This window comes from Fringilla coelebs (genome assembly GCF_963513975.1).
Source record: "Fringilla coelebs genome assembly, chromosome: 13".
Taxonomy (NCBI): domain Eukaryota; kingdom Metazoa; phylum Chordata; class Aves; order Passeriformes; family Fringillidae; genus Fringilla; species Fringilla coelebs.
The window spans coordinates 21515392-21542353 of NC_140039.1; the positions used below are offsets into that span (position 1 = coordinate 21515392).

The 26962-nt window shown below is 53.6% G+C and overlaps 1 protein-coding gene across 1 annotated transcript in view; it reads left to right on the top strand.

Moving 5' to 3' along the window:
* The window catches only part of GRM7 (glutamate metabotropic receptor 7), a gene marked incomplete at its 3' end in the record, with an annotated part of 165023 nt that overhangs the window by 80824 nt on the left and 57237 nt on the right, over positions 1-26962 (top strand). Inside the window, exons 3-4 of the mRNA XM_084214301.1 lie at positions 16179-16320; positions 18096-18250. Coding sequence (XP_084070427.1) covers positions 16179-16320; positions 18096-18250 — 297 coding nt within the window. The remainder of the gene's footprint in view (positions 1-16178; positions 16321-18095; positions 18251-26962) is intronic.

Sequence of the window (26962 nt, forward strand, 5' to 3'; positions counted from 1 at the left end):
GAAAGAAGAGGAAGGGTGGAGAGTGGTTTGGCACATGTACAGTCACTGATGGACAGAGACAACTCTGCCATAACAACATCCAGGAATGATTTGAATAAGGAAAAGGTAATTAAAACCACACACCTCTAAAACTTTACTTTCACATATGCCTGACAAATTGTAAACGCCTCCCAGAGTCAAACTGGCACTAAAGATGTTTTTAGCACTATTTGAAATAGAAATGCAAACAGCTCTTACCTGTGTTCCTTAACATGTAATTGTTATTTATTCTGCACATATAGAGATGTATAACTTGGTAGCTTTACATAATCTTCTTGTGGCTGGTGTTAATTGAATTAGTCATGCTCTTGGAATGCTAAAAAGATTTGCCTGTGGGAATTTCTCTTCAGTTGTGAGTCAACAGTCAATTCTCTGGATTTTGTTTCAGTCAGTGACTCTTTATTAGAATAAACAAGATTAGTGGCAGGGGAATGTTCGCTGTGTTGGCATGGGAAGGGAGGCTGGGCAGTGCCCAGGTGAGGATGGAGGTGAGCAGGGCTGGGTTAGGCTGGGGGCACAGGGATGGGGGCACAGGAATGGGTTAGACTTGGGGGCACAGGGCTGGTTCCTGGGGCACAGGGCTGGGTTAGACTGGCAGCACAGGGCTGGTTCCTGGGGCACAGGGATGGGGCTCAGGGCTGGTTCCTGGGGCACAGTCCCTCCTGAGGCCAGCTCTGGGGACTGAAGCTCCCTGCTGCCATCTGAGTGCAGAGCAGGAGGATTTATGCCTTGGTATGAAATAATCAGACCTTTTTGGATTGCTGGGCCCTTCTGTTGAAAAAAGAACAGGTCTGTGAGTTTGCCTGGCGAATTGGATGAGTCTGGGACATTTGTTCCAATTTGATTTTTATAGCTCTGGAGGGACACGGTGACCAAGCAAGCCACAGACATTTCCATTTATGTTCTCCAAAAATAGTGGGAGGCAGCATGTGCTTCTGTACTAGAGGGATTATGTAGGTCAGCCTGGTTCTGAACCTGTTATTAAAAGTGACATTGCCAAAGAAAAATCAACAGAAAACACAAGGAGCTTTGAGTAAGAGCATCACGGGTCCCCACCGTGTGTCTCATCCCCAGAGGGTTCCACTGCTCAGCACTGTGCCTTCCTCACCTCTCTGCAGACCCTCCACCAAATGGTGGTGCTGAAAATCCCAGCTGCCGTTCACCTGAAACAGAGAGATGTGTGAAAGTGGCACAAAAATGGGTAACTGCCATAATGCCCATCATTTACGGGAAATTCTGGGTGATTTTTGTGAATTATCTTTCATTTTCCTCGATGGTTGGGCTCGGAGGACCTCTGCACCACTGGAAAATGTTCTGCCTTTTCTGAAAGCAGTCCAGAGCTTGCAGGGGTGATGGGGCTGGGAGAGCCCTGGCAGCAGGGACGGGCTGGGGCTGCAGGGCAGGGGGAGAGGAAAGGGCAGGGATGAGGGCAGGGATGGGGATGAGGGCAGGGATGGGGATGAGGGCAGGGTCAGCCCCAGGTGCCAGGGAGGGATGGCACCATCCAGCCCCCTCCCCTGCCCCACTGAGGGGTGTAATTAGTGTCACACACATCCACACCCTAATGAGCCGAATTCTGGGCACTTCCCTCCTCCATAATGTTGGGTTTTTTCCCCAGCTTTCTCTCCCCTGATTTCGTGTTGCTCATCCTAATTTACCATGGAAACAGGAGAGCTCTGAATTATATTTCCAGCACATCTTCTGTCCAGACAGGGTTAGAACTGGCTGCATCAACCACCACTTTTCAGATGATTGGAGAACCTTGGTATGAAATTAGGGGTGTTTTGCTATTTAAGTTTGAGTTCTGTTTCTGTCAAATGAAGGCAGAGAGAACCAGAGAGAAAATTTGTCTGCAGAAAGAACACTGCAGCCAAGATGAAATCCTCCCTGAAATAAGGAGGCACAAGTGGCATCTTCAGTAGAATCTCTGGGAATTGAACCCATCCAAGCACTCCAGGGCCAGGGGCTGACTCCTGGGAGTCATTTCCAGCTGTTAGCAGCAGGGTAATTTCACTGCAGCTCCTATTCCAGCTGGCAGGCAAAAATCCAGATACAGCCACTAGAATTTGGAAGTGACTGCCACCAAATTCAACCTTTTCACCCTGGACAACCTCATGATAAATTGAAAGTGATTCAGGACTTCTCAGACTCTGAGCTGGAGCCTGAGCACTGCAGGAGGTGGGGGTTTGCTTTTTACTTACTCTAATGGGTTTATCTCTTTTTTAAAATCTATTTTAAATCCTTTACATTTTTTCCCAAGGAAATAATTTCTGCTGGGGCAGGGACGTGGCAAACACTGTGTAGCAGCCAGTTCTGACGTGGCAACAAGGAGCAAACCCCGGCAGGATGAGCTCTCCTTCCTTGCTCCCATTTCCCCAGGAGCAGGAGTGACCTGTGAGCCCTCCCTGTGCACCCAGCTGTGCTCTCAGCAGCTGCAGGTGGCTCCTGGCAGCCCTTCCAGAGCTTGGCTTGGCTCCACTGGGTGAGCAGGGCACAGAGAGGGGTCACAGGTGGGCTCCAGGTGGCTCCTCCCGAAGGTTTGTGGGACTGGGAGGTGGATTTTTTGGACATCCCTGCATCCCTGCATCCCTCCATCCCTCCATAATCCATCCACCCATCCATCCACCCACCCACCCCTCCCTCCCTCCCTCCCTGCATCCATTGTCCATCCATCCACCCACCCACCTGTAGGGGGATAGAATACAAGAAAATGAAGACAGTGTAGAAAGCAATGTCACCCCTAAGAGCTGCAGCTGGGCCAGTTATCAAAGATGAGGAGCGGGCCTGACTTGGCCAGGCCCCAGCTGTACCCAGAGAGAAGAAGAGTGCCATAAAAGAGTGGGGTGGTGTTGGGAAGGGGACTGGAGGCAGCTGGCTGCTGTGTGAAGAGGAAAGAGGCAGTGCTCTGGGGAGCTGCCCACCAGAAACACCCAGCAGGTGTGGAACTCTTGTGATAAGGAGCCAGCAGTGTGAGCCCCTGTGATCAGATGACAACATCCACCCATCCCCAGGAGCTCAGGAGCTGCTCCCTGCAGTGCTGAGAACAGGCAGGCAGTAGGAAGCTGGCTGAGAGCTCAGCTCTGCACCTGTGTGTGCAGGGTGGATGGCTCTGGCTGCTGTTCTTTGGGGATTTTGTTCCCCAAATTGCTGCTCCCCCAGCCCCAGGGAGTCCTGAGAGCACAGAGGGGATGCAGAGGGTCTGTTCTGCTGCCCCCAGCTCCATCCTGGGAAGGCTCTGTGGGCACTGTGCTCAGAGAGGGCACATCTGGGAGATGTTGGGAGGAATCCTCAAAAAGCAGCAAATGAAGCAGGAGACCCTAAAGAGATATAATCTGTCTCCAAAAGTATTGATCAGGTTGTGGCTTTGCCTGGCCAACTTCAGAGCAGAGCCACAGCCTCAGGCAAGTCTGGTTTGGGCATTTGTGCCCCTGGACATCACTCTCTCCCTCAGTTCCTCTCTTTTCCTCTCTGGTTTAGTTTTCCTCTCTGGTTTAGTTCCTTCCCCTACCCAGTTTTAGCAGGAATTCCAGGCTGTTCTGAATAAGCAGTGCCTCAGTCAGTGAACCTGCAGGTTTGAAGCAGACTCTGCATCCCCTGCGTTGGGGCTCTGGTTGTTCAGGGGCATCTCAGACCCGCTCCAGAGGCAGAGCTGATTCAGGGATTGCTGAGCCCACAGAGCTGATTCAGGGATTGCTCAGGGCAGCATTTCAGCATCCCTGGGGCCTGTGGGCAGTGGGATCAGCTGTGCTACAGGAGATGTTCTCCCTTTGCTCCTCCCTCTCCTGAATTTCTCCTCCTTTTGTTGCTGCCCCTTCTCTTTGGGCTGGTGCAGAACATCCCTGACAGCTGGGAGGGCTCAGCCCCGGGGCTCTGCTCCTCTCTCCCAGGAATGTCTGCCCCAGTTTCCTTCTCTGGGGTGGCACAGGGACTCTCCTGGGGCCGAGTGCTGTGCTGGCTCCTCTGTGAGGAGCTGATGTACCCTGCCCTGCCTCTGCACTGCCTTTAGACATTTAATGTGCAAGTGCAGCTCTCTGCTCTGTTTTAGGTGTTAGTGATGCCTTCAGCTGTGGCAGGGGAAACACACCACAGTGAACTCCATATTTTGGTAGGTAAAAAGTGTTTCCATTTCTCTTTCAACCATTGCTGAAATGCTTTTATTTCTTTTTAGAGAATCCCTTGTTTTTCACGTGCTATAGCTCAGATTGCAGCAAACTGTGCATCTCCAAGTTGGTGTGTTGGCTGGCTGCTCAATTAGTAGGAAAGTTCCGTGCTAGTAATTAACAAGGATCTACCCAAAAAAGAGATGTCTCCTTGGCAATGCAACTTTTCTGGAGAAAAATAAAAAATATTGCACGAGAGGCTGAGGGAACCGCTCCAGATTTGCTTCCAAGATCTGTAAATCAGGCAGAGGATTTGCATGTTCTGCTGTTTCAGCTGGAATTCGCCTCCTCCATCAGATTATTTTAGCATTTTGTGGATAGTACTAATTAAAATTTATCATCAAAGTAACTCTAGCTTTAATAGGACTCTTCCCAGTGTTGGAGGAATCGAGTTGATGTTTAAAATCTTTACTGAGGGAGCAGGGAGGGAGGGAGCAGGGCTCCTCCATTCTTTGAAAACGCAGAAATCAGGGTGGGTTCTCCCTGTGTGCAGGGCTGTGCTGTCCCTTGGCAATGCCAGGGCTGCCCCAGGGACCCCCAGTGCCTGCCCCACACATCCCTGCTGCCTCTGGGCTGCTCCTGCAGCCTGGCTCGGGCTGGTGGCAGTTCCATCCCAGGCATTTCCCTGCCAGCACCAGCGGCTCAGCGGCTCCGTGGTGTTCCCAGGGTTCATGAATGCCTGGGTTTGGTTTGTGCTGGCCACTCTGTGTCCCAAGGTCCTCCAGGTGACAGAAGCCAGCAGCCTGGGGGGGCTTTTTTGCATGTTCTGTGTTTGCAGAAGTGGAGGAGTTTGGGGAGCTCCCCTGTGCCATGGGGCTCTCACCCCGGCTGGCAGAGCTCCTTCCCTCTCCCTGCCTTTGGGAAGGGGCGTTTTCCCAGCTCCTGACCTTCCTCCCCTGCTCCTTTATCCTCAGCCCTGCTCCTCCCCAGGTGCCACCTCCCATCCCATCTGCACACCTCTGTCACCTCCCATCCCATGTCCCCGGGTGTCCCCTCCCATCCCACCTCCCCAGGTGCCACCTCCCATCCCATCTGCACACCTCTGTCACCTCCCATCCCATGTCCCCGGGTGTCCCCTCCCATCCCACCTCCCCAGGTGCCACCTCCCATCCCATCTGCACACCTCTGTCACCTCCCATCCCATGTCCCCGGGTGTCCCCTCCCATCCCACCTCCCCAGGTGCCACCTCCCATCCCATCTGCACACCTCTGTCCCCTCCCATCCCATGTCCCCGGGTGTCCCCTCCCATCCCATCCCACCTCCTCAGGTGTCCCCTCCCATCCCATCCCACCTCCCCAGGTGTCCCCTCCCCTCTCCCCAGGTGTCCCCAGCCCCCAGCTGGCAGCAGCAGCTCCTCCATTCCCATTGGAATATTTGCAGTGTCTGGTTCCTGCTGGTGCTCAGCAGTGTCCCAGGAGATGGCAGGAGAGGCTGTGTGGGAGGGTGTTTAAAGCTTATCTTTAGAGCCATGATGTTTTGTGATTTAAGAATTAAGTATGGATTAACGAATGGAGAAGTGACACTGCCTGGGGAATCAGGGCTGGAGAGAGGGAGGGAGCATGACTCAACAAATGGCTTTATCCCATCCAGAGCGGCTCTGGGGGTGTGCAGGGGCTGCTCCCCAGCTCGGGCACTCAGCTCCTGCCTCAGCAGCTGTGCAGGCAACTTAATTAAAAACATTTATTTCCCCAGAATGAGGAGTTTGCAGAACAACTGAAAGCGAGTGGATTAAACAAGACTCGCTGGAATTTTGTGGATATTCTGCTTTTATCCTTTTTTTTTTAACAGAGGGAACATTGCTTTGCTCTGAGAGGCATCCTGAAGGGCAGAAGTCAGCTTCATGAGCTGTAAATGGAGGTGCTTTTTCAGTGGAGCCCCCGTGGGTGCAGGGTCTGTTCCAGAGCTGGACAGGGCTGGGCAGGGGCTCAGCCTGGAGCAGAGGAGGCTCAGGGGGCCCTTGTGGCTCTGCACAGCTCCTGGCAGGAGGGGACAGCCCCAGGCTGGGCTGTGCTCCAGGGAGCAGGGATGGAGCCCAGGGAACGGCCCCAGGCTGGGCTGGGCAGGCTCAGGGGGGAATCTGGGGACAATCCTTCATGGGAGGGTGCCCAGGCATTGGAAGGCCCCCATCCCGGGTTTGAAAGCCCCGTGGCTCCTGGGCCAGGGGCACTGGTGGCCTGGGCAGGGTTGATGAATGCCTGGGTTTGTGCTGGCGCTGTGTGTCCCAAGGGCTCTCCAGGTGACAGAAACCAGCAGCCTGGGGGGGTTTTTTGCGTGTTCTGTGTTTGCAGAGTGCAGGAGTTTGGGGAGCTGTGCTGCCCTGTGCCTCCCCAGCCGGACTCTGATCCTCTTCCAGCCCGAACCATTCCCTGATCCCGTGGGTTAGCAGAGTTCCCAGCCAGCTGTGGTTTGCCAGAGCTCTGTGGGTGTCCCAGCCCTGGGATGAGCTGTGTGAGCCCTGGGAAAGAGAATTTCACATCAGAAATTCCCCATTTCCTGTGAAAACAGAGGTGGTAGCAGAGCACATTCCCTGAGCAGGGAGGCTTGGAATGCCAGAGGAGCTGAATCGGTGCTGGCTGAGCCGTCTCCTCACTCTCTGTTTGGGAATCAATCTAATCAAATTCTTCCAATATGCCACAGTACTGGGAGAAATGATTAACACAAACCTCGGAAACTGAGATGAAGCTTTGAAATTAATTTCAAATATTAAAAGTGTTAATCAAAGTGTTAATTTCCCTCACTCCCATTGCAGTAGTTTTTGCAAAGTAAAGATAACTCTGGTCATCTTTTCCAGCCACAAAATGAATTAAAGATAAAGGAAGTGGATGTCTTATGTGGAATAGCAGTTAACATCTGTTTCCTTAGAAGTTACATTGCTTTAATTACTTTTCATTTGTGTAATACTCAGAACATCATTTCAATTCCTCCATACAAGTCAGACTCTCTTTAAGGGAAATGTGTTGGCCCTTATCATTGCAGGAGGAGCTGCAGCCCCCAGGGCCAGCCCAGGTGGGATGGGGAGCAGCCAGGTGTGGCAGGGGGGAGCCCCTCTTGCAGCCCAGGTATTTCCAGGGCTCAAACCCTCTGTGGGTCCCTGCTGGCAGCGCTGGGTGCAGCTCTGCCCCTCCTCAGCCCCATGGCACGTGTGAAATGCCCTGGGACAGGGCACACTGCAGGGGCACAGCACAGGGGGAGATTTCATCTGCAAATAACAGAAGGAAATTCAGTTCACTTGGGACTAACATGAGGAGTGCCCCACAGTAAGGGAGAGGGGCACATTCAGCATAATCAATTCCTCCTTATCCTGTCTTTGGCCTTTCTTTGGTCTTGTGAATCCCAGATTTCCTGGTTTGATTGCCTTGCCCTATCAAGCTTCCATAAAAAACCTTCTTTTTGGCATAAATATTGGTTTTAGATGGATATTGATTGATTGATTGATTGATTGATTGATTGATTGATTGATTGGAGGCTGTGACCCTCAGAGCCCCCAGTGCCACCCTGCCCTGGCAGGGACACCTTCCCTGTGCCACGGCAGGGACACCTTCCCTGTGCAATGACAGGGACGCCTTCCCTGTGCCACGGCAGGGACACCTTCCCTGTGCCAGGCTGCTCTGAGCCTGGGCAGGGACACCTTCTCTGTGCCATGGCAGGGACACCTTCCCTGTGCCACAGCAGGGGCACCTTCCCTGTGCCACAGCAGGGACACCTTCCCTGTGCCACAGCAGGGACACCTTCCCTGTGCCACAGCAGGGACACCTTCCCTGTGCAATGACAGGGACACCTTCCCTGTGCAATGACAGGGACACCTTCCCTGTGCCATGGCAGGGACACCTTCCCTGTGCCACGGCAGGGACACCTTCCCTGTGCAATGACAGGGACACCTTCCCTGTGCAATGACAGGGACACCTTCCCTGTGCCATGGCAGGGACACCTTCCCTGTGCCACGGCAGGGACACCTTCCCTGTGCCATGGCAGGGACACCTTCCCTGTGCCACAGCAGGGACGCCTTCCCTGTGCCACGGCAGGGACACCTTCCCTGTGCAATGACAGGGACACCTTCCCTGTGCAATGACAGGGACACCTTCCCTGTGCAATGACAGGGACACCTTCCCTGTGCCACGGCAGGGACGCCTTCCCTGTGCCAGGCTGCTCTGAGCCTGTCCAGCCTGGCCTGGGGTGGCTGGTGTCCCTGTCCCCAGGTGAGTCCCCAGGTGAGTGCTGGGCTCTGCCTAGGATCCAGCAGGAGATTGTCCATCAGGTGAGGAGGCACTGCTGGCACCAGCCCTGCCTGTGCTGACTGTGTGGCAGAGCCAAGGCATGGAGTGGCTCGGGGCTGGGCTGGGCTTGGCCAGGCTGCAGGAGTGCTTTATTGAGCTATATTGCATTTTTAGTACTCATTTGAGAGAGGGCCATTAAGGCTCAGCCGAGTACATTGAGAACATTACTCGGGTGTGAGGAGATGGGGATTGTGAGAAGGACTGGCAAAGACCAGGGAGTTACAGAGTTCTGGTTCTGTTTTCATTTCCCTGGGTGAGGACTGGGGACAGAGCCTGTTTAAGCAGTTCCCCGCTTTGCTGAATGTGCCCATTTTGGGTCCCAGAAGAGCAGTGGTCGCTGTGTGAGCTCCCAGCAATGTCCCTGGGTGTGAGTCTGGAGGAAAAAGTGCTGCAGCAAGGGAGGAGTGACCCAAACCCCGGGTGGGACCCACCAGAACCTGGTTTGGTGCTGCAGGGATCCCTGCAGGTCTGCCCCAGGGCAGGGCTGATACCGAATGTCCTCTGGGTCCAGCTGCCAGCCCTGTTTGCACCCTCACTCCGTGGGCCTTGTTCCCTGTCCCTGATCTGTTGCAGAGCTTTTGTAAGCCTGGCTCTGGGCTCCTGGAAGGATTTTGTCGTGCTGTAAATGCTGCTCTCTTCTCGGGTGGAAAAATGAGGAAACATGTTTCCTTCCAAAATTATCTATCAAAGATGCTTCTCCTGCCTGGCCTCCCACGGAGCTGTCTCACAGTGTCCTGGCTGCTCTCTGCATTTGTCACTCTTTGAAGAGGTGGCAAGTCTTTGCTTGCCCTGACACCAGCAGCCACAGCAGCGCCGTTACCTGGGAGCAGCTGAAATGCCATGTTCCTCCCCTGAGAAAAAAGGGATTTGGGACCTGGGAACGCTCCAACCTGGAGTTAGAAAAGCTCCATCATTAGGGATCATTCTGTGCTCACGCTCTGTAATGATTCATTAACCAGGGGTGGCATCCTTAGTGCTGGGGGGGAACAAATGTCCTGCAGGAGCAGCCCAGCACTGGGCAGCTCCTGATCCTGATGCCCAGGAGCTCCTGATCCCCAGCTCCTGATGCCCAGCAGCTCCCTGATCCTGATGCCCAGCAGCTCCTGATCCTGATGCCCAGGAGCTCCTGATACCCCACTCCTGATGCCCAGCAGCTCCTGATCCTGATGCCCAGCAGCTCCTGATCCCCTGATCCTGATGCCCAGCACCTCCCTGAGCCCCAGCAGCTCCTGATCCCCAGCTCCTGATGCCCAGCAGCTCCTGATGCCCAGCTCCTGATCCTGATCCCCAGCAGCTCTCTGATCCTGATGCCCAGCAGCTCCTGATCCCCTGATCCTGATCCCCAGCAGCTCCCTGAGCCCCAGCAGCTCCTGATGCCCAGCTCCTGATGCCCAGCAGCTCGTGTGTCTGAGCCTGGGCTCTCTCTTCCCTCCAGGTTGTTGGAGCAGGTGAGGGACAGGGCTCACACACAAATCCAGGTGTGCAGCTGAGGAGCTCCCTGTCCTGGGCCTTCCAGAGAGAGCAGGGGATGGTTGATCCATCCAGGGGTTTCTCTTGGTTCCTGCACTCCCACCTCCATCCAAGGGGTCACATTTCATTGCTGGGGGATCCCAGAGCCCTCCTGAGCAGGGCTCTGCCCGGGCCAGGCCCTGGGAGCGCTCCTGGCACGGAGCTGCACCGACAAAAGGCATTTCAGTGTTCTATTGTCTATTGCTTGTTCCTGCCTGGCTGCACTGTGCAGCTCCAGTGCACCTTTGGAGCAGGTTTTAGTAATCCCAATCCCTCCTGCAGCTGAGCCTGTTCTCACTCGAGGTTCCCAGGCACAGGCAGCTCCTGCAGCACATCCTCCTTCTCCTTCTCCTCTGTCTCACAAACAGAGCTTTCCTACATCTCTCAAAGTCATCTTACTCCGTTCTTGTAATTCAATTTAGTGTTCCCAAGGAGAGTCTTAATTTTTTGTATATTGCTGGAGTTTAACTGCCATAATAAAGGACAATTTTGAGGTGATAAAACACACCAGGAATGTCATTAAATATGCAGCAAAGGTCTGCCACAATGGAATTAAGCATTAATGAATAACATGCTAGAAATATTAGTCTTCCATATTAGTTTAGGTGTTCTGTTGTTGGGTTATGATGAGGGCTAATGGGAAAAAATGAAACAATAAACAAAATTAGTGAAAATGAAATTTCCAAGTGATTCAGTAGCTTCTTCATGTGTAGAAAGTTTCTAAGTTAAAGCTGTTGGGTATCCACAGGGATCCCTTTCCTTGGATAAATTGTTGTCATTCCATGTGTTAATGTAATTTTATTATTGGTGCACTTTCCATTTTTACAATCGAGTTACCATACTGTGGAGATGTGATTTAAATCCCAGCCCATCTGCAGATCAGGGCAGTTGTAAACTTCTTGCAGTGCCATGAGCAAGGACTTGGTGGCTCTTGGCAGGCAGGAGGGTGAGCATTCCTGGGGAGCTGATATTCCTTGTTCTAGGAAGGAGCAAGCAGCCAGTGCAGAGCTCACCAGAACTCTGATTTGGGACAGGGGGCCCAGCTGGCATTTCTGGATCTCTGTACCAGCCCTGTCTTCACTCAAGTTCCTTTTCCTTGAGGATCCTGCATGTTGTGAGCGGATTTGGCCTCTCCCTGTGCTTGCCCTGCAGGGTGGTGCTCCATGCCCTGGGTGTTCCATTCCCAGGGCTGTGCTTTGGGTGGCAGCAGGATGAACCAGCCCCTGCCTCTGAGCCTGCCTGGCTCTGCTTTCACTGGGGGCATCAGTTTATAAAATGAAGGATTTATTGCCATTTCTGCAATGGCATCAGTTTATAAAATCAAGGATTTATTGCCATTTCTGCAATGGCAGGGGCTTTTCTGTCCCTCAGCTCATTCCCACAGACTGCAGTTCCTTTGGGCTGCAGAGCTGGGGCTGGGACAGGTGCCCTGGGCATCTCCTGGGCTCTGCATCCCTTGGATAAATCCCTGGGACCTTGGGGTGGGCTCAGGGCAGCCCCTGGTGGGCTCCACACTGCTGGCACCTTGTCCATGGTGGGACAGGGAATATTGGACACCCAGGCCAGGAGCACTCTGTTCACTTGTTTTGGTGTGAATCTGCAGGTTTGGGAGTGGGGCTGGCAATGTTCCTCCACTCCAGTTACCTCCTGAAGGTCTGATTGCTCCTTGTGAGGCTGATGGCAGGTGCTGGAACGTGGGCTCATTCTGGGTCTGGTTAAACATAAACCAAACTTGGCCCTGACCCCTCCCTGGGAGGGGGCTGCTGCAGCAGAGCCCCTGGGAGCCTCAGGTGGATTCCCAGCCCTGCCCTGGAGGACTGGGTGGGTTTGTCATGCTGGAAATGCTGCTCAGTGTGGTGGGTTTGTCATGCTGGGAATGCTGCTCAGTGTGTCAGGATTCCCTGCTCTGGAGGACTGGGTGGGTTTGTCATGCTGGAAATGCTGCTCAGTGTGTCAGGATTCCCTGTCCTGGAGGATTGGGTGGGTTTGTCCTGCTGGGAATGCTGCTCAGTGTGTCAGGATTCCCTGCCCTTGGGGATTGGGTGGGTTTGTCCTGCTGGGAATGCTGCTCAGTGTGTCAGGATTTCCTGCCCTGGAGGACTGGGTGGGTTTGTCCTGCTGGAAATGCTGCTCAGTGTGTCAGGATTCCCTGCCCTTGGGGATTGGGTGGGTTTGTGTTTGACAACCCCATCCCTGCTGAGGAGTTTGGGGCAGCCCCAGCTGCATTTCAGGACTATAAAATGATCTTTTGTCATGCTGGCTCTTTGGGATGTGATTCTGCTTTGTCAGGGAGCTCTCCTCAGTTGTGCTGTCCAGGTTTTCACAAGGGGAGGATCCTGACTTCTTTAAACTCTGTTTTCAGTGTTACTGCCGCTGGTTTCTCATCTGCAGAATACAGGAGGTGAGGTTTACAAGTCAAATCCATTGCAGCTCATAAATTGGATATGCAGGGAATGGCAGGAATTGCCAGAACCCAGCAGTGAGATAGAAAATGTACAATGAAATGGGAAAAACCTCCTGTGTGCCTTTGAGGCTTATTTCATTTTCTCCCCGTGAATTCCCCTCCTTTGGCTCCCCCAAACTCCAGTTAAAGTGTTTGACTGATTTGTTTCCCCTTGTGTGGGGGGGTCCTGCCTCTTGGAGCATCCTGGGCCACAGCAGCTCCCTGGCAGGCTCTCTCTGAGGGATCAGAGCTCTCCTGCACTTGGAGACTTTTCATTTAGATTGTTTTTCATTTTTATGGTTAACTTCACAAAGTCTTGGTGCCATCTGTACTTAACCTGAGCTCTTATCCCTCCCAACTCAGCATGGTGAAAATCTCCATTTTGGGGTGTTTCCTGTGCTGGCTGCAGTGAGGGGGCTCCTGGAATTTGTGCCAGTGGGGAGCAGTGAGCTGTGCCAGGGGCTCTGCCTGCTGTTCCCAGAGCTCTGAGAAACACCCCGGAGGCAGCTCCTGGCAGCTGCTAATTTTAGAGGAATGTATTAATCAAATTAATTGAGAGTTCCTTTTAATTATCAGCAGCAGCAACCTAGCTTGGTGACGTGATGTTTTCAGTGTTGCCAAAAGTGATTCCCCCCAAAAGGGGATCTCTGCAGATAAATCAGCTGGAAAAGTGTTCAACTGTCTCTTTTGCTACCTGATAATCCAATTAAGTGGTGATAAGAAAAACAGCTCCTAGAGCATTCCAGGGCAGCAGAATAATGTAGTTAGTGTTGCACAGAGCCCAGAGAGCAGCCAGCCACGGGTATCCATGGCTACTGGAGCAGCACTGCTCTGCACTGCCAGCTGAGGGATCCCCAGACCTGGGCTGCCCCTGGGATCCCCAAACCTGGGCTGCCCCTGGGACCCCCAGACCTGGGCTGCCCCTGGGATCCTCAGACCTGGGCTGCCCCTGGGACCCCCAGACCTGGGCTGCTGGGTGTCTGCAGAGAGCCTGGGGCTCTGCCTGACAGGGCAGGGCTCAGGGATGGCAGGAGCAGCCAGGACAGGGCTCAGGGATGGCTCAGTGGGCAGAGGTAGCCAGGGCAGGGCTCAGGGATGGCAGGGGTAGCCAGGGCAGGGCTCAGGGATGGCTCAGGGATGGCAGGGCTCAGGGCAGGGCTCAGGGATGGCTCAGGGATGGCTCAGGGATGGCAGGGGTAGCCAGGGCAGGGCTCAGGGCACAGCTCAGGCTCTGCTGAGTGCCCAGCCCCTGTGCTCCCTGCTGCTTTGGGTTCTGGCTGCCCCTGGCTGTCCCCTGAGCCCTGTGCCAGGCCCTGACACAGCACTGGCATTCCCAGGGAAAAGCCATCAGGTGCTCATGCCTCAGAGGGCTCGTGGCATGGATCTCTCTCCTCTCTGCAGGGATGGGTGGCCCTCTCTGGGTGGATGGCCCTGAGCATGGGCCCTTTCTCCCAGCAGCCTGACTGGGTTTGTTCATGGCATGGGATCCACAAATCCCATCCAGAATGGGCTGGGTTGGGTTTTCCCACTTCCTGCCGTGCTGGGACGGCTCCCACTGTCCCAGGCTGCTCCAAGCCCTGTCCAGGCTGGCCTGGGGCACCCCAGCTGCTCTGGACGTGCCAGAGCAGCCCCTGCTCAGTCCTGGGCTGTCTCTGGCTCCCAGGCTCTCGTCCCTTGCCAGGCACTTCGTGCTGCTTGGAGCATTTGTCACTTCTCCAGGCCACCAGGGGTAATGAATCACTGCAGGGATCCCATGACAGGATCCTGAATTTGCAGCTTTCATGTTTTTACCACCTAATTCCCTCAGAGGATTTTCCCCTGGAAGTGCTGTGAATGAAGCTGACACTTTCATTAACTGTGCACACGTTTCCTGTGTGCTGGAATGTGGGATGAGGGTATGGAAGCTGAACTTACTCTGCTGTGCCTTCAGGACAGCAGACACCCAATTCCCCGGGCACTCTGCTTGCCAAGGGGTGACAAAGGTGACAAAATGGTGTTTGCCATTTATCCCTGATCCCTCCTTCCATTTATCCTGCATTCCTGTGAGCAGAGGTGGTGCCAAGGCTGGCAGGGCCCCATGGCATCTGCTCCTTTTGGGAGAGCTCTCCCACGTGTGATCCCTGTGTGAGCCCTGCCAAGTGGGACATGTTGGGAGAGCTGGGGAGCACTGCTCGTGGCCTTGGCTTCACTCTGTCTGATTCTGAGCCTGTAAAACTGCTCAGATTTCTGGACTCACTGGCAGTGAGACTTTTGATCTCCATTTAAAATGAAGTTTATTTTTAAAACTCAGTAGTGCTTGCTTTTAAAGGGGAAAAAAAATGTTGCAGAAAGTCCAGGTTGTGATAATTGTGAAACAAAATGAAATGTTTTATGTGAGTCAGAGAAAAACTTGGGGGTTATTATTCTCCTTTATTCTCTTCCAGCCTTTCCTGTTCACTGTTTCATTTTCCCACTGAAACAATGGTTTTGTTCCAGTGAGCCTTTGGAGCAGCTGGCCCAGCAGAGCTCCTTTGCCTTCAGGCAGCTGCAGCTCAGCTCCTCTCTGTCAGAAATCAGGGAAAACAAGGCTGGCCTGCCTTGTGAGGGGCTCAGGGACGGGCACAGGAGCTGGATTTCACATTTCCAAGCAGCAGTTTGGTTTTCCCAGCTGTCCCCTGGCTCTCTCTGGGTCTGCTTTGCCCTGGGATGAGGAGGATGCTCCGGGGCTTGAGCCTCCTCCTCCTCCAGGTCCTTCACCCTCCAACATCTTCTCCACTGCTTCAGTTACAGGGCTTTTAAAGCTGGGGTTTAAAGCCTATCTGTGAATCTCTCTCTTGTCCTGCTGCCTTTTAATTAACTCATCCCCACTGCTGGTTTTTATTAAGAGCTCTGATACGTTATTAATTAATGCTCTGTGTGCTGTGGTGAGCAGGTTGGTATCAAAGATGCTGTAAAAGATGAAAGTGATTACCGCTCAGAAACAAAATAATTAAGGCAAAAGTTGTGTTTTCATCTGCCAGCAACACCCAGAATGTCAGTGGAGATGGGAGATGGGATTTTTTAATTTTTATTAAACAAATTAGGCAGCTGTAGTACTGAAACTGTGCTAAAAGTGGGCGTTTTTTGGTCTGGCTGAGGGTACCTGTGCTGTGCTGATGCTCTTTGCTGCGTTCTCTGGGTGTTCATGAGAAGTCCCTTTCACAGACTTTATCCTGAGGTTTCCCTGTTAGTGTCTCTCCATCTGTTTGGATGGCCCTTGAATGAACAGGGGTTTTCTTGCACAGTGTGGGTTTGGCCAGTGTCTCAGCTTTGGCTGTTCCTATTCCAGGTCAGTCATTCCAGTGGCCCTCGGGTTGCAGAATCAAGAAGGATCCTAGCCCTTTGCTGAGATAAACCTGCCCAGTACGCTGTCAGTACCTTCTGCCTCTCAGCCCGTTGTTTTGGGGTGTATTCATCAGTTCAGGCTCATCCAGGCTGCTGTTGTCTCCTGCTTTAATTCCTCTCCTTCTCATCCTTCCACTGCCCATTTCTCTGCCTGTTTTGCCGTTCTGCAGTGGCTTGGGCACGTCTGTGTAACCCCTGACCCCCAGCCCTGCAGGCTGTGCTATCAGAGCAGGAATTGCTGGGATCCCTCGGGATCTGGCCGCGGGTGCTGGAAGGGCAGCGATGCTCGGGGCAGTTCCTCCCCTCGGGCCGTGCCTTCCCCACCGCCGGGCTCCGTGACGTTTCCTGTCCTCCCCTGAAGGGGCCCTTGTGCTCTGCTCCCTGGCACAGGTGGGCTCTGCATCGCCCAGTCCCTGAAGATCCCCCAGGAGCGCAAGGACAAGAGCATCGACTTCGACCGCATCATCCGCCAGCTGCTGGAGACGCCCAACGCCAGGGCCATCGTCATCTTCGCCCACGACGAGGACATCAGGTGAGCCCGGCCCCCCCGGCCATGCTGGGGAGCGAGGGGCCTCTGCTGGGAGCCAGGTGGGGTATGGGGAGCTGGGGATGGGGGAGCACTGCTGGGAGCACTGCTGGGAATGGGGGGAGCACTGCTGGGAGCCAGGAGGGATCTGGGGAGCTGGGAATGGGGGGAGCACTGCTGGGAGCCAGGAGGGATCTGGGGAGCTGGGAATGGGAGAGCACTGCTGGGAGCTGGGAATGGGGGAGCACTGCTGGGAGCTGGGGATGGGAGAGCACTGCTGGGAGCCAGGAGGGGTATGGGGAGCTGGGAATGGGGGGAGCACTGCTGGGAGCCAGGAGGGATCTGGGGAGCTGGGAATGGGGGAGCACCACTGGGAGCACTGCTGGGAATGGGGGGAGCACTGCTGGGAGCCAGGAGGGATCTGGGGAGCTGGGGATGGGGAGAGCACTGCTGGGAGCTGGGAATGGGGGGAGCACTGCTGGGAGCCAGGTGGGAGCTGGGAATGGGGGGAGCACTGCTGGGAGCTGGGAATGGGGGGAGCACTGCTGGGAGCCAGGAGGGGTATGGGGAGCTGGGAATGGGGGGAGCACTGCTGGGAGCCAGGAGGGATCTGGGGAGCTGGGAATGGGGGGAGCACTGCTGGGAGCCAGGTGGGAGCTGGGAATGGGGGGAGCACTGCTGGGAGCTGGGAATGGGGGGAGCACTGCTGGGAGCTGGGAATGGGGGGAGTACTGCTGGGAGCTGGGAATGGGGGGAGCACTGCTGGGAGCCAGGTGAGATCTGAGGAGCTGGGAATGGGGGGAGCACTGCTGGGAGCCAGGAGGGAGCTGGGGAGCTGGGGATGGGGGGAGCACTGCTGGGAGCCAGGAGGGATCTGGGAATGGGGGGAGCACTGCTGGGAGCCAGGAGGGCTCTGGGGAGCTGGGAATGGGGGAGCACTGCTGGGAGCCACAGGGGATGGGGGAAGCACCAGGCACTGCTGCTGCTGCCTGGCTCATGGGTGCCCAGGCTGTGCTGTAGAATGGGGCCCAGGGTCTGGGAGCTTTTCCTGGAGCTTTTCCACGCTCCTGGTGGGTGGCAGAGCTGACCTTTCCTCTCAGAGGAATTGCGAGCACGCCCCCCCTCTCCAGGCCCGTTCTACTTGGTGTAATTCATTAATTCAGTCTGGTTTATGGCAAATGAAAGTTAATAGTGATAAAGTGACTTGGATGCTCAAGGTTAAACCACATGGAATGGGCTCATAAAATAATACAAAGAATATTTTATATTTCATTATTCACTTGCGTATTCTGGGTCCAGAATTTGAAATTAGCTTAAAATTGTGATGGAATCATCAGTTGCTGAGGGGCCTGGTTCCACAAAATGAGACAAAAAGAATTTAGGGAAAAGTTTTAGTAAAGTCAATGGGAAAACTCTTAAGTTTTCATGGAATTAATAATTCAGTTGTGGGATATAGGAATTTAAAGAGAAGTCCCATTGTTGCTGCATGGATCATGGGATGGTTTGGGTTGGGAAGGACCTTTGGAGATCATCCAGTCCCATCCCTCCCTGGCCCAGGCTGCCCAGAGCCCTGGTGATACCGAGTGTCCCAAACCCCTGAGCTCTGCTGGGTTCAGGAGCGGGCTGTTCCTCCTCAGCACAGCCCCAGCCAGGCTGGAGGGGACCTCTGAGCCCATGGGGTGCCACCCCTGTGCTGGTGCCACCCCTGTGCCAGTGCCCCCTGTTCCTGGAGCCCCCCCATGGCAGTGCCCCCGATGCAAACCCGCCGTTGCTCTCCACAGGCAGATCCTGGCGGCGGCCAAGAGGGCAGACCAGGTGGGACATTTCCTCTGGGTGGGCTCCGACACCTGGGGCTCCAAGGTGAGCCCGCTGCTGCAGCAGGAGGACGTGGCCGAGGGAGCCATCACCATCCTGCCCAAGAGAGCCACCATCGAGGGTAAGAGCCTGTCCCTGCCTGGCCCTGCTCCTGGGCCCCTCGGGGGGTCTGGGGTGCACCTGGGGGCACACTCAGCGCCTGCAGCACGTCCCCAGCTCCTGGTGTCTCCCTGCATGTCCCACCTGGAAACTCAGGGCTGTTTCCCAGTGCTGGAAGGAGCTGCCAGCAGCTGCTTGTCTGTGGTATTTGCTGGGTCCCCAGGACAAAGGAGGAATTGAGAATTTGAGTTCATGTTCTTAGAAGGTTAATTTATTATTATATTATGCTATATTATATTATGCTATATTATATTATGCTATATTATGCTATATTATATATTAAGCTATACTAAAACTATACTAAAGAATAGAGAGAGGATACATGACAAGGCTTAACAAGACATTAATGAAAAACTCGTGACTGACTCCTCAGTCTGACCCAGCTGATGGTGATTGGTTATAAGTCAAAACAATTCACAGGTAACCAGTCCAACATGCACCTGTTGGTAAACAATCTCCAGACCACATTCCGAAGCAGCCAAACACAGGAGAAGCAATCAGATAATTATTGTTTTCATTTTTCTCTGAGGCTTCTCAGCTTCCCAGGAGAAGAAATCCTGGGGAAGGGATTTTTCAGCAAATGTGACAGTGACACTTGTCAGAGCCCTGATCTCAGAGCTCGGAAGGGTGTGACAGGCCTTCAGCCCTGGAAACAAAACCCAGCTGATCTGAACCTCTGGGCTGCACACAGGGGAGGGAGCCTCTTGGGCAATTCCGAAGCAGAGAAGTTTTTACTGAAGGACTAAAACTTCATTTTTCCATCAGTGGTTTCCATTTACACTCAGCTTAACTTTTATTTCAGATCAAGCACTAGATTTATCCATATTGCTTGTGTGCTTCAGAAATACCCACCCCTGTACAGATGTGTGTGTGGCAAATTTTGGGAAACTGGTTTTGCTGAACCCCTTTCTTTCTCAGCTTCCCTTTGTGCTCCCAGGTGTTTGTTGTCTCATCTCACCTCAGTTTGTCAGTCCTGTTGTGGGTAAAGATGCTTCAGCATCCACATGGCTTCCTCTGGGCGAGGTTGGTCAGGGTCTGTGTTCTCTGGGACTTGGAGGAAAAGCAGTTTCCAGGGGAGGCACTGAGCAGAGAAACCCACCTGCTCTGCTGGCCCAGTCCCCGAACACGCTGCCCACATTAAAATGGGTTCTGGTGCCTTCACTCCCTGGAAAACTAAATATTTGCATTTTTCCTGTGCCTGCACTCCCTGCTCATCAGCTATTCCTCTCAGGTAGATCATCTGCTTCATTCTTTTACATTTTTAGCCCCCCGAGGCACTCTTGGATGTTATTTCTCCGTAAATACAGAAAGTTGACAGACAATGAAGTGGTTTGTTTCTGAAAAGCAGGATATTTTAATAAGCTTTTCCCACTGCCTGTATTCATCCCTTAGGGTTTCCGACACAGAAACGAAAATTCTGTCAACAGTACACAGAAACAAAAACTTCCCACGTTTGTTTGTTTTAAAATATTTTCCTTTTATGTTACACATTAAACCCCTCCTGGGAAGCACGAGGGGGTTCTGGATGCACTGAGTGAGGATGGCAGAGTGGGAGAGTTCAGGGGTAGAAAGTCAGTTAAATTGGAGCTCTGAATATCAGTGCATTTGGTGTACCTGCAAAAAATTGTGTTTCTTGAGGCTGCAGGTACCTCCTGGGTCAGTGGGGAAGTGCCTGGAGCAGCCTGGGTGCACTTTGCACGTGGGCTGGGGCATTTCTGTGGTGCCTGAAGTCCATTTTGCCTGCAGATGTGCGTACTGAGGTGTACCCAGGAGCAGACTCACCTTTGGGTCTGTGTGTTCCCTCCTGGGCAGGCTGAGGAGTCCCTGGGCAGAGCAGAGGCTCCTGCCTGCTCCTGCCCGCTGCAGGGGCTCAGGCTGGCCCTGCCCTCCCCAGCCCCGTCCAGCTGTCCCCAAATGCCACCTGGATGTGCCATCTCCTGCTGCTGCTGCCGGGCTGGAGGGGCTCAGCAGCAGAGCTCATCCCGGGGCTGCTGGAGCAGCCCAGCTCCCAGTTCCCCTTCCAGGCTGGTCCTGTTCCTGTCCATCCCCAGGAGCACAGCCAGGGGATGTGTCAGGAGCCCCAGGTCTCGGTGTCTCCTGGTTCCCTTTCCAGGCTGGTCCCGTTCCTGTCCATCCCCAGGAGCACAGCCAGGGGATGTGTCAGGAGCCCCCAGACCTCGGTGTCTCCTGGTTCCCCTTCCAGGCTGGTCCTGTTCCTGTCCATCCCCAGCAGCACAGCCAGGGGATGTGTCAGGAGCCCCAGGCCTCGGTGTCTCCATGCCCAGGGAGGCCCTGAGCCCCTGGGTCGCTGCCTTCCTCGTGCCTGGGCTGCTGGACGTTCTGCTTTCCTTTCTGGCCTTTGGCCTGACACCCAGAGAAAGGAATTGGACATTTTAATGTCATTCCTTCATCATCCAGAAATGGGCATCTAAAATCCAGCAGTGAACATCTAAATTCAGAAATTGACATCTAAAATTCAGCAACGCACTGCTCTTGATGGGGGCATAAAATAAAACAAATGGAGCCCCTTGGTTTCCCTGCAGGCTGAAGGAAGCAGGCTGCAGCAAGGAGCAGGTGGAGCTCAGAGCCCTGAGCAGAGCCCAGCCCAGCTCCTTCCCCCTGCATTTACTGGGAGCCCTGGGTCAGAGTCATGAACTCGGTGTCAGAGTCAGGAATGAGGGCTGGCCCTTGTTTTACTCCTCAAACCATCCCTTCTTTTTTTCCTTGCCTTTTATCGCTGTCTTGAGTGGTGTTTGGGGAATGTTGGAAGAAGGTTCCTGAGAACCTGGCTGGAAGCAGAGAGAGCACTGCAGCTCGTGTGCCCTGACCTGAGTACTGGCCCTGCCTTGGCCCAGGGAAGGGAATCATGGAATCATGTTTGGAGTCAGCCAGGGAGCCCCAGCAGGGCACACCTTGCAGCAGCAGGGTTTGCCTGCAGGGCTGCTGCTCACACAGCTCATTAACTGCAACACTCCCTGTACAGAAAAAAAAGCTTTTTTCAAATTATTCTCCACCGCCAGCAGTGACTTCAGTTCAGACTCCAGGTGTGGGGTGCAGGTGTGCTGTGCTCTCACAGCTCTGCACACAGGTACCAGCTGATGCTCCTGCTTTCCTGCCAGTGGGGATATCCCAGCCTGTGACTCCAGAGGGGCCTCCAGTGTTTGCCTTTCTGTAGGATCGGGCCCCAGATCCACAGTTATTTGTCTTGGTACTTGATGTCACTCTTGGGACAGAATTTTCTTTGCCACAGTCCCACGGGGGGGATTTAGGAAATCATTAGATGAACTGAATTCATTCATCCTAAGTCAGTCTTAATATAGCCTGATTGTGTTTGATGTAATTATGCTGAAAGGATGAAGTTGCATTTTATTTGCATAATTGCAGTAGACAGTGAGCCAGAGAAGTGCACATGAAAGAGGAATCACTCCCCAAGTGGGGAACAGCTCCAGTGGCAGCCCAGCCAGGTACAGGGAACTTGAGAGGCTTGGAGAGGCTTTCAGAGGAGAAAGAGGGGATTGTATGTATTTATTTATTAGTTTGTTTGTTAGCTCACAGAGCAGCTGTGGCAGCAGGATGCTGTGCCCTGCTCCTTGCTGCTCTGAGCTGGTTCCTCCTGACCCCAGAGGAGGTTCCCAAGCCTCACCCTGAGTCCCAGGAATTGTTTTGGGCTCAGCTGGGAGGGATGTGCTCAGCTCCTGCTCTCTCTGGCTCCTGCCCTCTGCTGAGCAGGGTTTGTGGGGCTGGGCAGGTCCAGCCAGGGCTGCACTGAGCTCTGCAGAGCTCTGGGGTTCCTCTCCTGATTCCCCCTGCCCTTCCCAGGAGTGAGGGGGCTCTGTCTGCATGGACTGCAGCTCCAGGGAGAGGGGACCAGGCAGGGGAGCAGCTGGATAGAGGGTAGGACAGAGATTTGATCTGAATTATTTAGAAAGTCTGGCAAAGGCATTGCTGATGTGGAGAAAAGCAGTCTTTACTGTCTGAGCTCAGAACTGCTGCAGCTGAGCAGCGGGGTTCAGATGTGAGCATTTCAGATTAATGGTTCAGTTCCAGAGCCTGGGCATGGGGCTGGAGTTGGTGAAGCTCTGGGCAGGAAGGTTGAGGGATAGCTCAGATCCAGCACAGGGATGAGCCTGTGTATTTAAAAAATTAAAAACTATAAGGGCTGCAAACCAACAAAACTATCCCAGGAATTCTCAGTTGTTTGGTGTTCCCAGTGCCACAGCCCTGCTCTGGGTGTTTGTGCCACAGCCCTGCTGCAGGGGTTTCAGGGCCACACCTGCTCCAGGTGTTTGTCATTCCCATCCTGGCAGGGCTGGCACTGAGCACCTCACTTACCCAGACTCAAGTACAAGTGATTCAGTCCAGCACTGGAGAGATTTAATTTCGTGGAATCCAATTGCTTTGCTTTACCTAAAAAGCCTGAAATCCAAACCACACCTGACCTGTCTTTGACCTCCTTGGAATTTAAATGATTTTTTTAGTTGTGGCAGTTGTTTGAAATGCTGATGTGTCAGTCCCAAAGAGGGAATACTTGTCTCGAGTATTGCCACTTGAAATTTTGGGAAGCCACACAGATGTTCATCTCCTCATTATGGAAATAATGTATTTGGTTAATGTGTTGGTGTGAAGAGAGGGGAATACAAATTATCTTGCAACTTGAGGGGTTTGGTTGTATTTTCAGGGAGTTGAGGTAGCTCAGAGGGAAGAGAAAGCTCTGGGGAGATCTTTGAGATCTTTACCTGAAGGGGGCTGCAGGAGGGCTGGGGAGGGATTTTTCACAGGAGTGGGGGGACCGGAGAAGTGAAGGAGGAGGGGAGGTTCAGATGGGATTTTGGGGAGAAATCCTTCCCTGGGAGAGTGGGCAGCCCTGGCACAGGTGCCCAGAGCAGCTGGGGCTGCCCTGGATCCCTGACAGTGCCCAGGGCCAGGCTGGAGCAGCCTGGGGCAGTGGGAGGTGTCCCTGCCATGGCAGGGGAGGCACTGGGGGAGATTTGGGGTCCCTTTCCATTTCCTGGGGCATGTCTGTGCAGGGAATGTGCAGTGAGCTGGCAGTGTCTGAGGGGCCTGGGTGAGCCCCTGTGCCAGCTGTGCCAGCTGTGCCCTCCTGCCAGGACAGGGCACCCTGGCAGCCCTGGACAGAGCTGTCCTGTGCCCAGCAGTGGCTCTGCTGTGCTGGGGGCTCTGCCTGTGCCTGGGGGCAGCTGGCACTGCCAGGCCAGGCTGCACAGAGCTGGGCACGCTGCAGGTGCTGCTGTTGGCATGGAAACACTGCAGCCAGCACAGGGACAGGCACAGGGACAGGCACAGGGACAGGCAGGGAATCAGCTCTGGCTGGGAAGGTTCAGTGCAGCCAGGCTGGGCAGAGCAACCCCTGCATTTTTGTTTTATTATAATTCTGTATTGCAATTTTAACCTGTTGAGCGTCTCCAGGAGCTGCTGCAGTCTCTGCATCCCAGCAGAGAGGGATTTCTGTATTTTCACCCTGATTAAATTATGCAGTGAGTGACTGGAGTTTAGCTGCTCTTAGGGAGAGGCTCGAGCGTTTTGTCAGTGGCTGCTGAGCAGGGAGAAAAGCACTCTCATGTTCTGCATTTTGACCTCCTGCATCTCTTTGCTTTTGCTGCTCTGCATTAATAAATGGAACAGGCCATCTGTGGAGCAGCTGCTGGTAAAAGACTGGAAAATGGAACTCGGGAAGCTGGTGGGAAGAAACATCCAGTGGGTTGGGAGGGAGTGGAACTTCCTCTGTGCCTGATTTGTGTCATGGTTATAAAAAGTCAGATGTGACACCACCTGAAATACCCTTTTGCACAGTTACAATCTCAATTATTGAAAAAGAAAACAGCTGCAAAGCACTTTCATGGCGTGATGGAAGTTAATGAAATAATTTATTTTATGGCCTTTTTGCAGAGCAAGAAGGTCAAAAAAATATCTGTAGACTGTCTTAACACCACCCCACAGTGTGTGCCTGGGCAGCAGCAGAAAATCTGCAGAGAGGCTTGCTGTCCTAAAATTGATGCTGTCATTCCCCACCTAATGCTTTTATCCTGAGTTTAATGCCAGTAAATGAAACTACTTTGGGTTAAATGCTAGCAAAATTGGAAAAGTGTTTGAGTAGCTGCTTTCAGCTCATTTGGCATCAATAATTATAGCAGGTGATGATTTACTGTGTGGTAAATAACTGCCTGTCAGTAGTGTGGACATCCTTGGGACTAAATAGAGAGTAAAAATATCATAAACTGATCCCATCCCTGCTCCAGTGAAATTGGGTCAATATGTTGGATTTGCTCTCACCTGGGTGACAATGAGAGCACTCGAGGCACATGGCAAATGCACTGGGTCAATAATTATGTGGTTAAATTAGGCTTAATGATTTTCCTTATTAAATAAGCCCTGAGCCCCTCAAGTCCCTTGAGACACGTGAAGGGGATGGTTTGTGGTGTGTGCAGGGGATGGTTTGTGGTGTGTGCTGGTGCAGTGCCCAAGCAGAGGTGACACAAGTCACCTGTGACACAAGCAGAGGTGACACAAGTCCCTCTGAGCTCCTCTGTGCTGGTGGCACCTGGCACTCACAGCCAGCCCTGCTGCTCCTGCTGGGGGTGCTGGGAGCTTCCCTTGCCTGCCACTGGTGCCACTGGTGCCACTGGTGCCACTGGTGCCAGCCCAGCGCTGGATCCTGACTTCACCTCGATTTCACTGGGTGAAAATCTGCTTTTCCTGGCTGGCCCTGCCTGTGTCCTGCAGCCCATCCCTGTCCCTGCTGTGCTCCTGGGGACAAACCCCTGCTGCCCTGCCTGTCCCTGTCCCTGCTGTGCTCCTGGTGACAAACCCCTGCTGCCAGGACCCCCTGTCCCTGTCCCTGCTGTGCTCCTGGTGACAAACCCCTGCTGCCAGGACCCCCTGTCCCTGTCCCTGGTGTGCTCCTGGTGACAAACCCCTGCTGCCAGGACCCCCTGTCCCTGTCCCTGCTGTGCTCCTGGTGACAAACCCCTGCTGCCAGGCTGTCCCTGTCCCTGCTGTGCTCCTGGTGACAAACCCCTGCTGCCAGGACCCCCTGTCCCTGTCCCTGGTGTGCTCCTGGTGACAAACCCCTGCTGCCAGGCTGTCCCTGTCCCTGCTGTGCTCCTGGGGACAAACCCAGCCCCCCTGTCCCCGAGGTGCCCCTGCCCCTGGCAGAGCCCCAGCCTGGCTTGGCCTCCTGAGCAAGAGCAGTTCCCAGCCCTGGCAGAAGTGGCATCCCAGGGGGGCAGAGGGGCCACGTGTGAAATCCATCCTTTGGGGTTTGCAGTGGGGCCAGCAGGGTTCATCTCCTGGCTCTGCTGAGCATCCCTGCTGGTGCTGTCCCTGTCCCTCACCTGGACCTGCCCAGCTCCTCCAGGCTTTGGGATCCTGTCCCTTTCCCCCCCCTCCAGCTCCCCCTTTTCCCCTCTGTCTCATCACAATGTGGTTCGTGTACATATTTATCCCATAGGGGAAAATAAATGAACCCTTTAGGTAGTATCATCTTTCTATGTGTAAAAATAATTATTTAATCAAATCACAGTGATTTGAAGTAATAAGAGATTCATTGTAATTTGGAAAATCTCATAAAAGAGCTATTTATATCTCTTAGAGGTATTTGCTGAAAAAGTAATTTGCTAAAGTATGAAATATGGAGAGTGTTGGGGAATCACTAAATCTTGTCACAGCAGTGCCGTGCTCGGTCACGAGCAGGCTGAGAAGTGATTATTCCTGCTTTTGCATTTCAGCAGCCAGTGGTTTTTGTGGGGTCATGGGATCCCCAGAGCCCCTGAGCTCGGCTGTCCCAGCTCTGTGTGGGTGAGCTCTGCTCAGATGTGTTCAGGTCAGAAAGGTGAAGCACAGGCCCAGCTGTGTGGTTAGAAGGTTTGCCTCGTTCACCTGAGGGTTTGTGGGTCAGGCTTGTTCCAAAAAAGGGTCTGAAATGAGAGAAGCATTTGAGATCCCCGCTGGCACAGATGGACCTGCAGGACAGCGCTGTGGGGACAGTCCTGGCTGGTGAAACCATCCCTGGCAGTGCCCAGGCCAGGCTGGCAAGGTGTCCCTGCCATGGCAGGGTGGCACTGCTGGCATTTGGGGTGGGATTTAGGCTCCTTCCAGCCCAAACCAGCCCGGATTCCTGTCCCAGGCTGGGAAGGAGGGCAGTGTCTGGGGGGGCCTCCAGGACCTTGGCTCCAGGAGCAGCATTCCCAGGAGCTGCACTGCAGAGGGGGCTGCACAGTGCTGAGCCTGGAGGGACCAGGGCAGAGCCCAGAGTGACCAGGGCTGAGCCCAAAGTGACCAGGGCTTTGTCCAGGGCTGAGCCTGGAGTGACCAGGGCTTTGTCCAGAGCTGAGCCCTCCCACTGCCCCCCCTCCCCCCCCTGTTGTCCCAGTCAATAGGAAAGAATGGTAAAAAATGTTCCCTTTTTAATAGGGATCCATATTCCTGCCTGTGAATGCAGAGGGATCATTAAACCAATCAATGGGAATGTTATTATTTGTTATTAAATCTGTAAAGGTTCAGAGTAATTCATATGGAATTCTATTACAGTTTTATCAGGACTCATTGATTTCACATTATTAAGTTATAGAGCACTTTCCCCAGAGGTCAGTGAGTTTGGCACGTGGGAGGGTTTCTTGGTGCTCTTTCCCAGCCATATGGATATTGTAGATCTTAG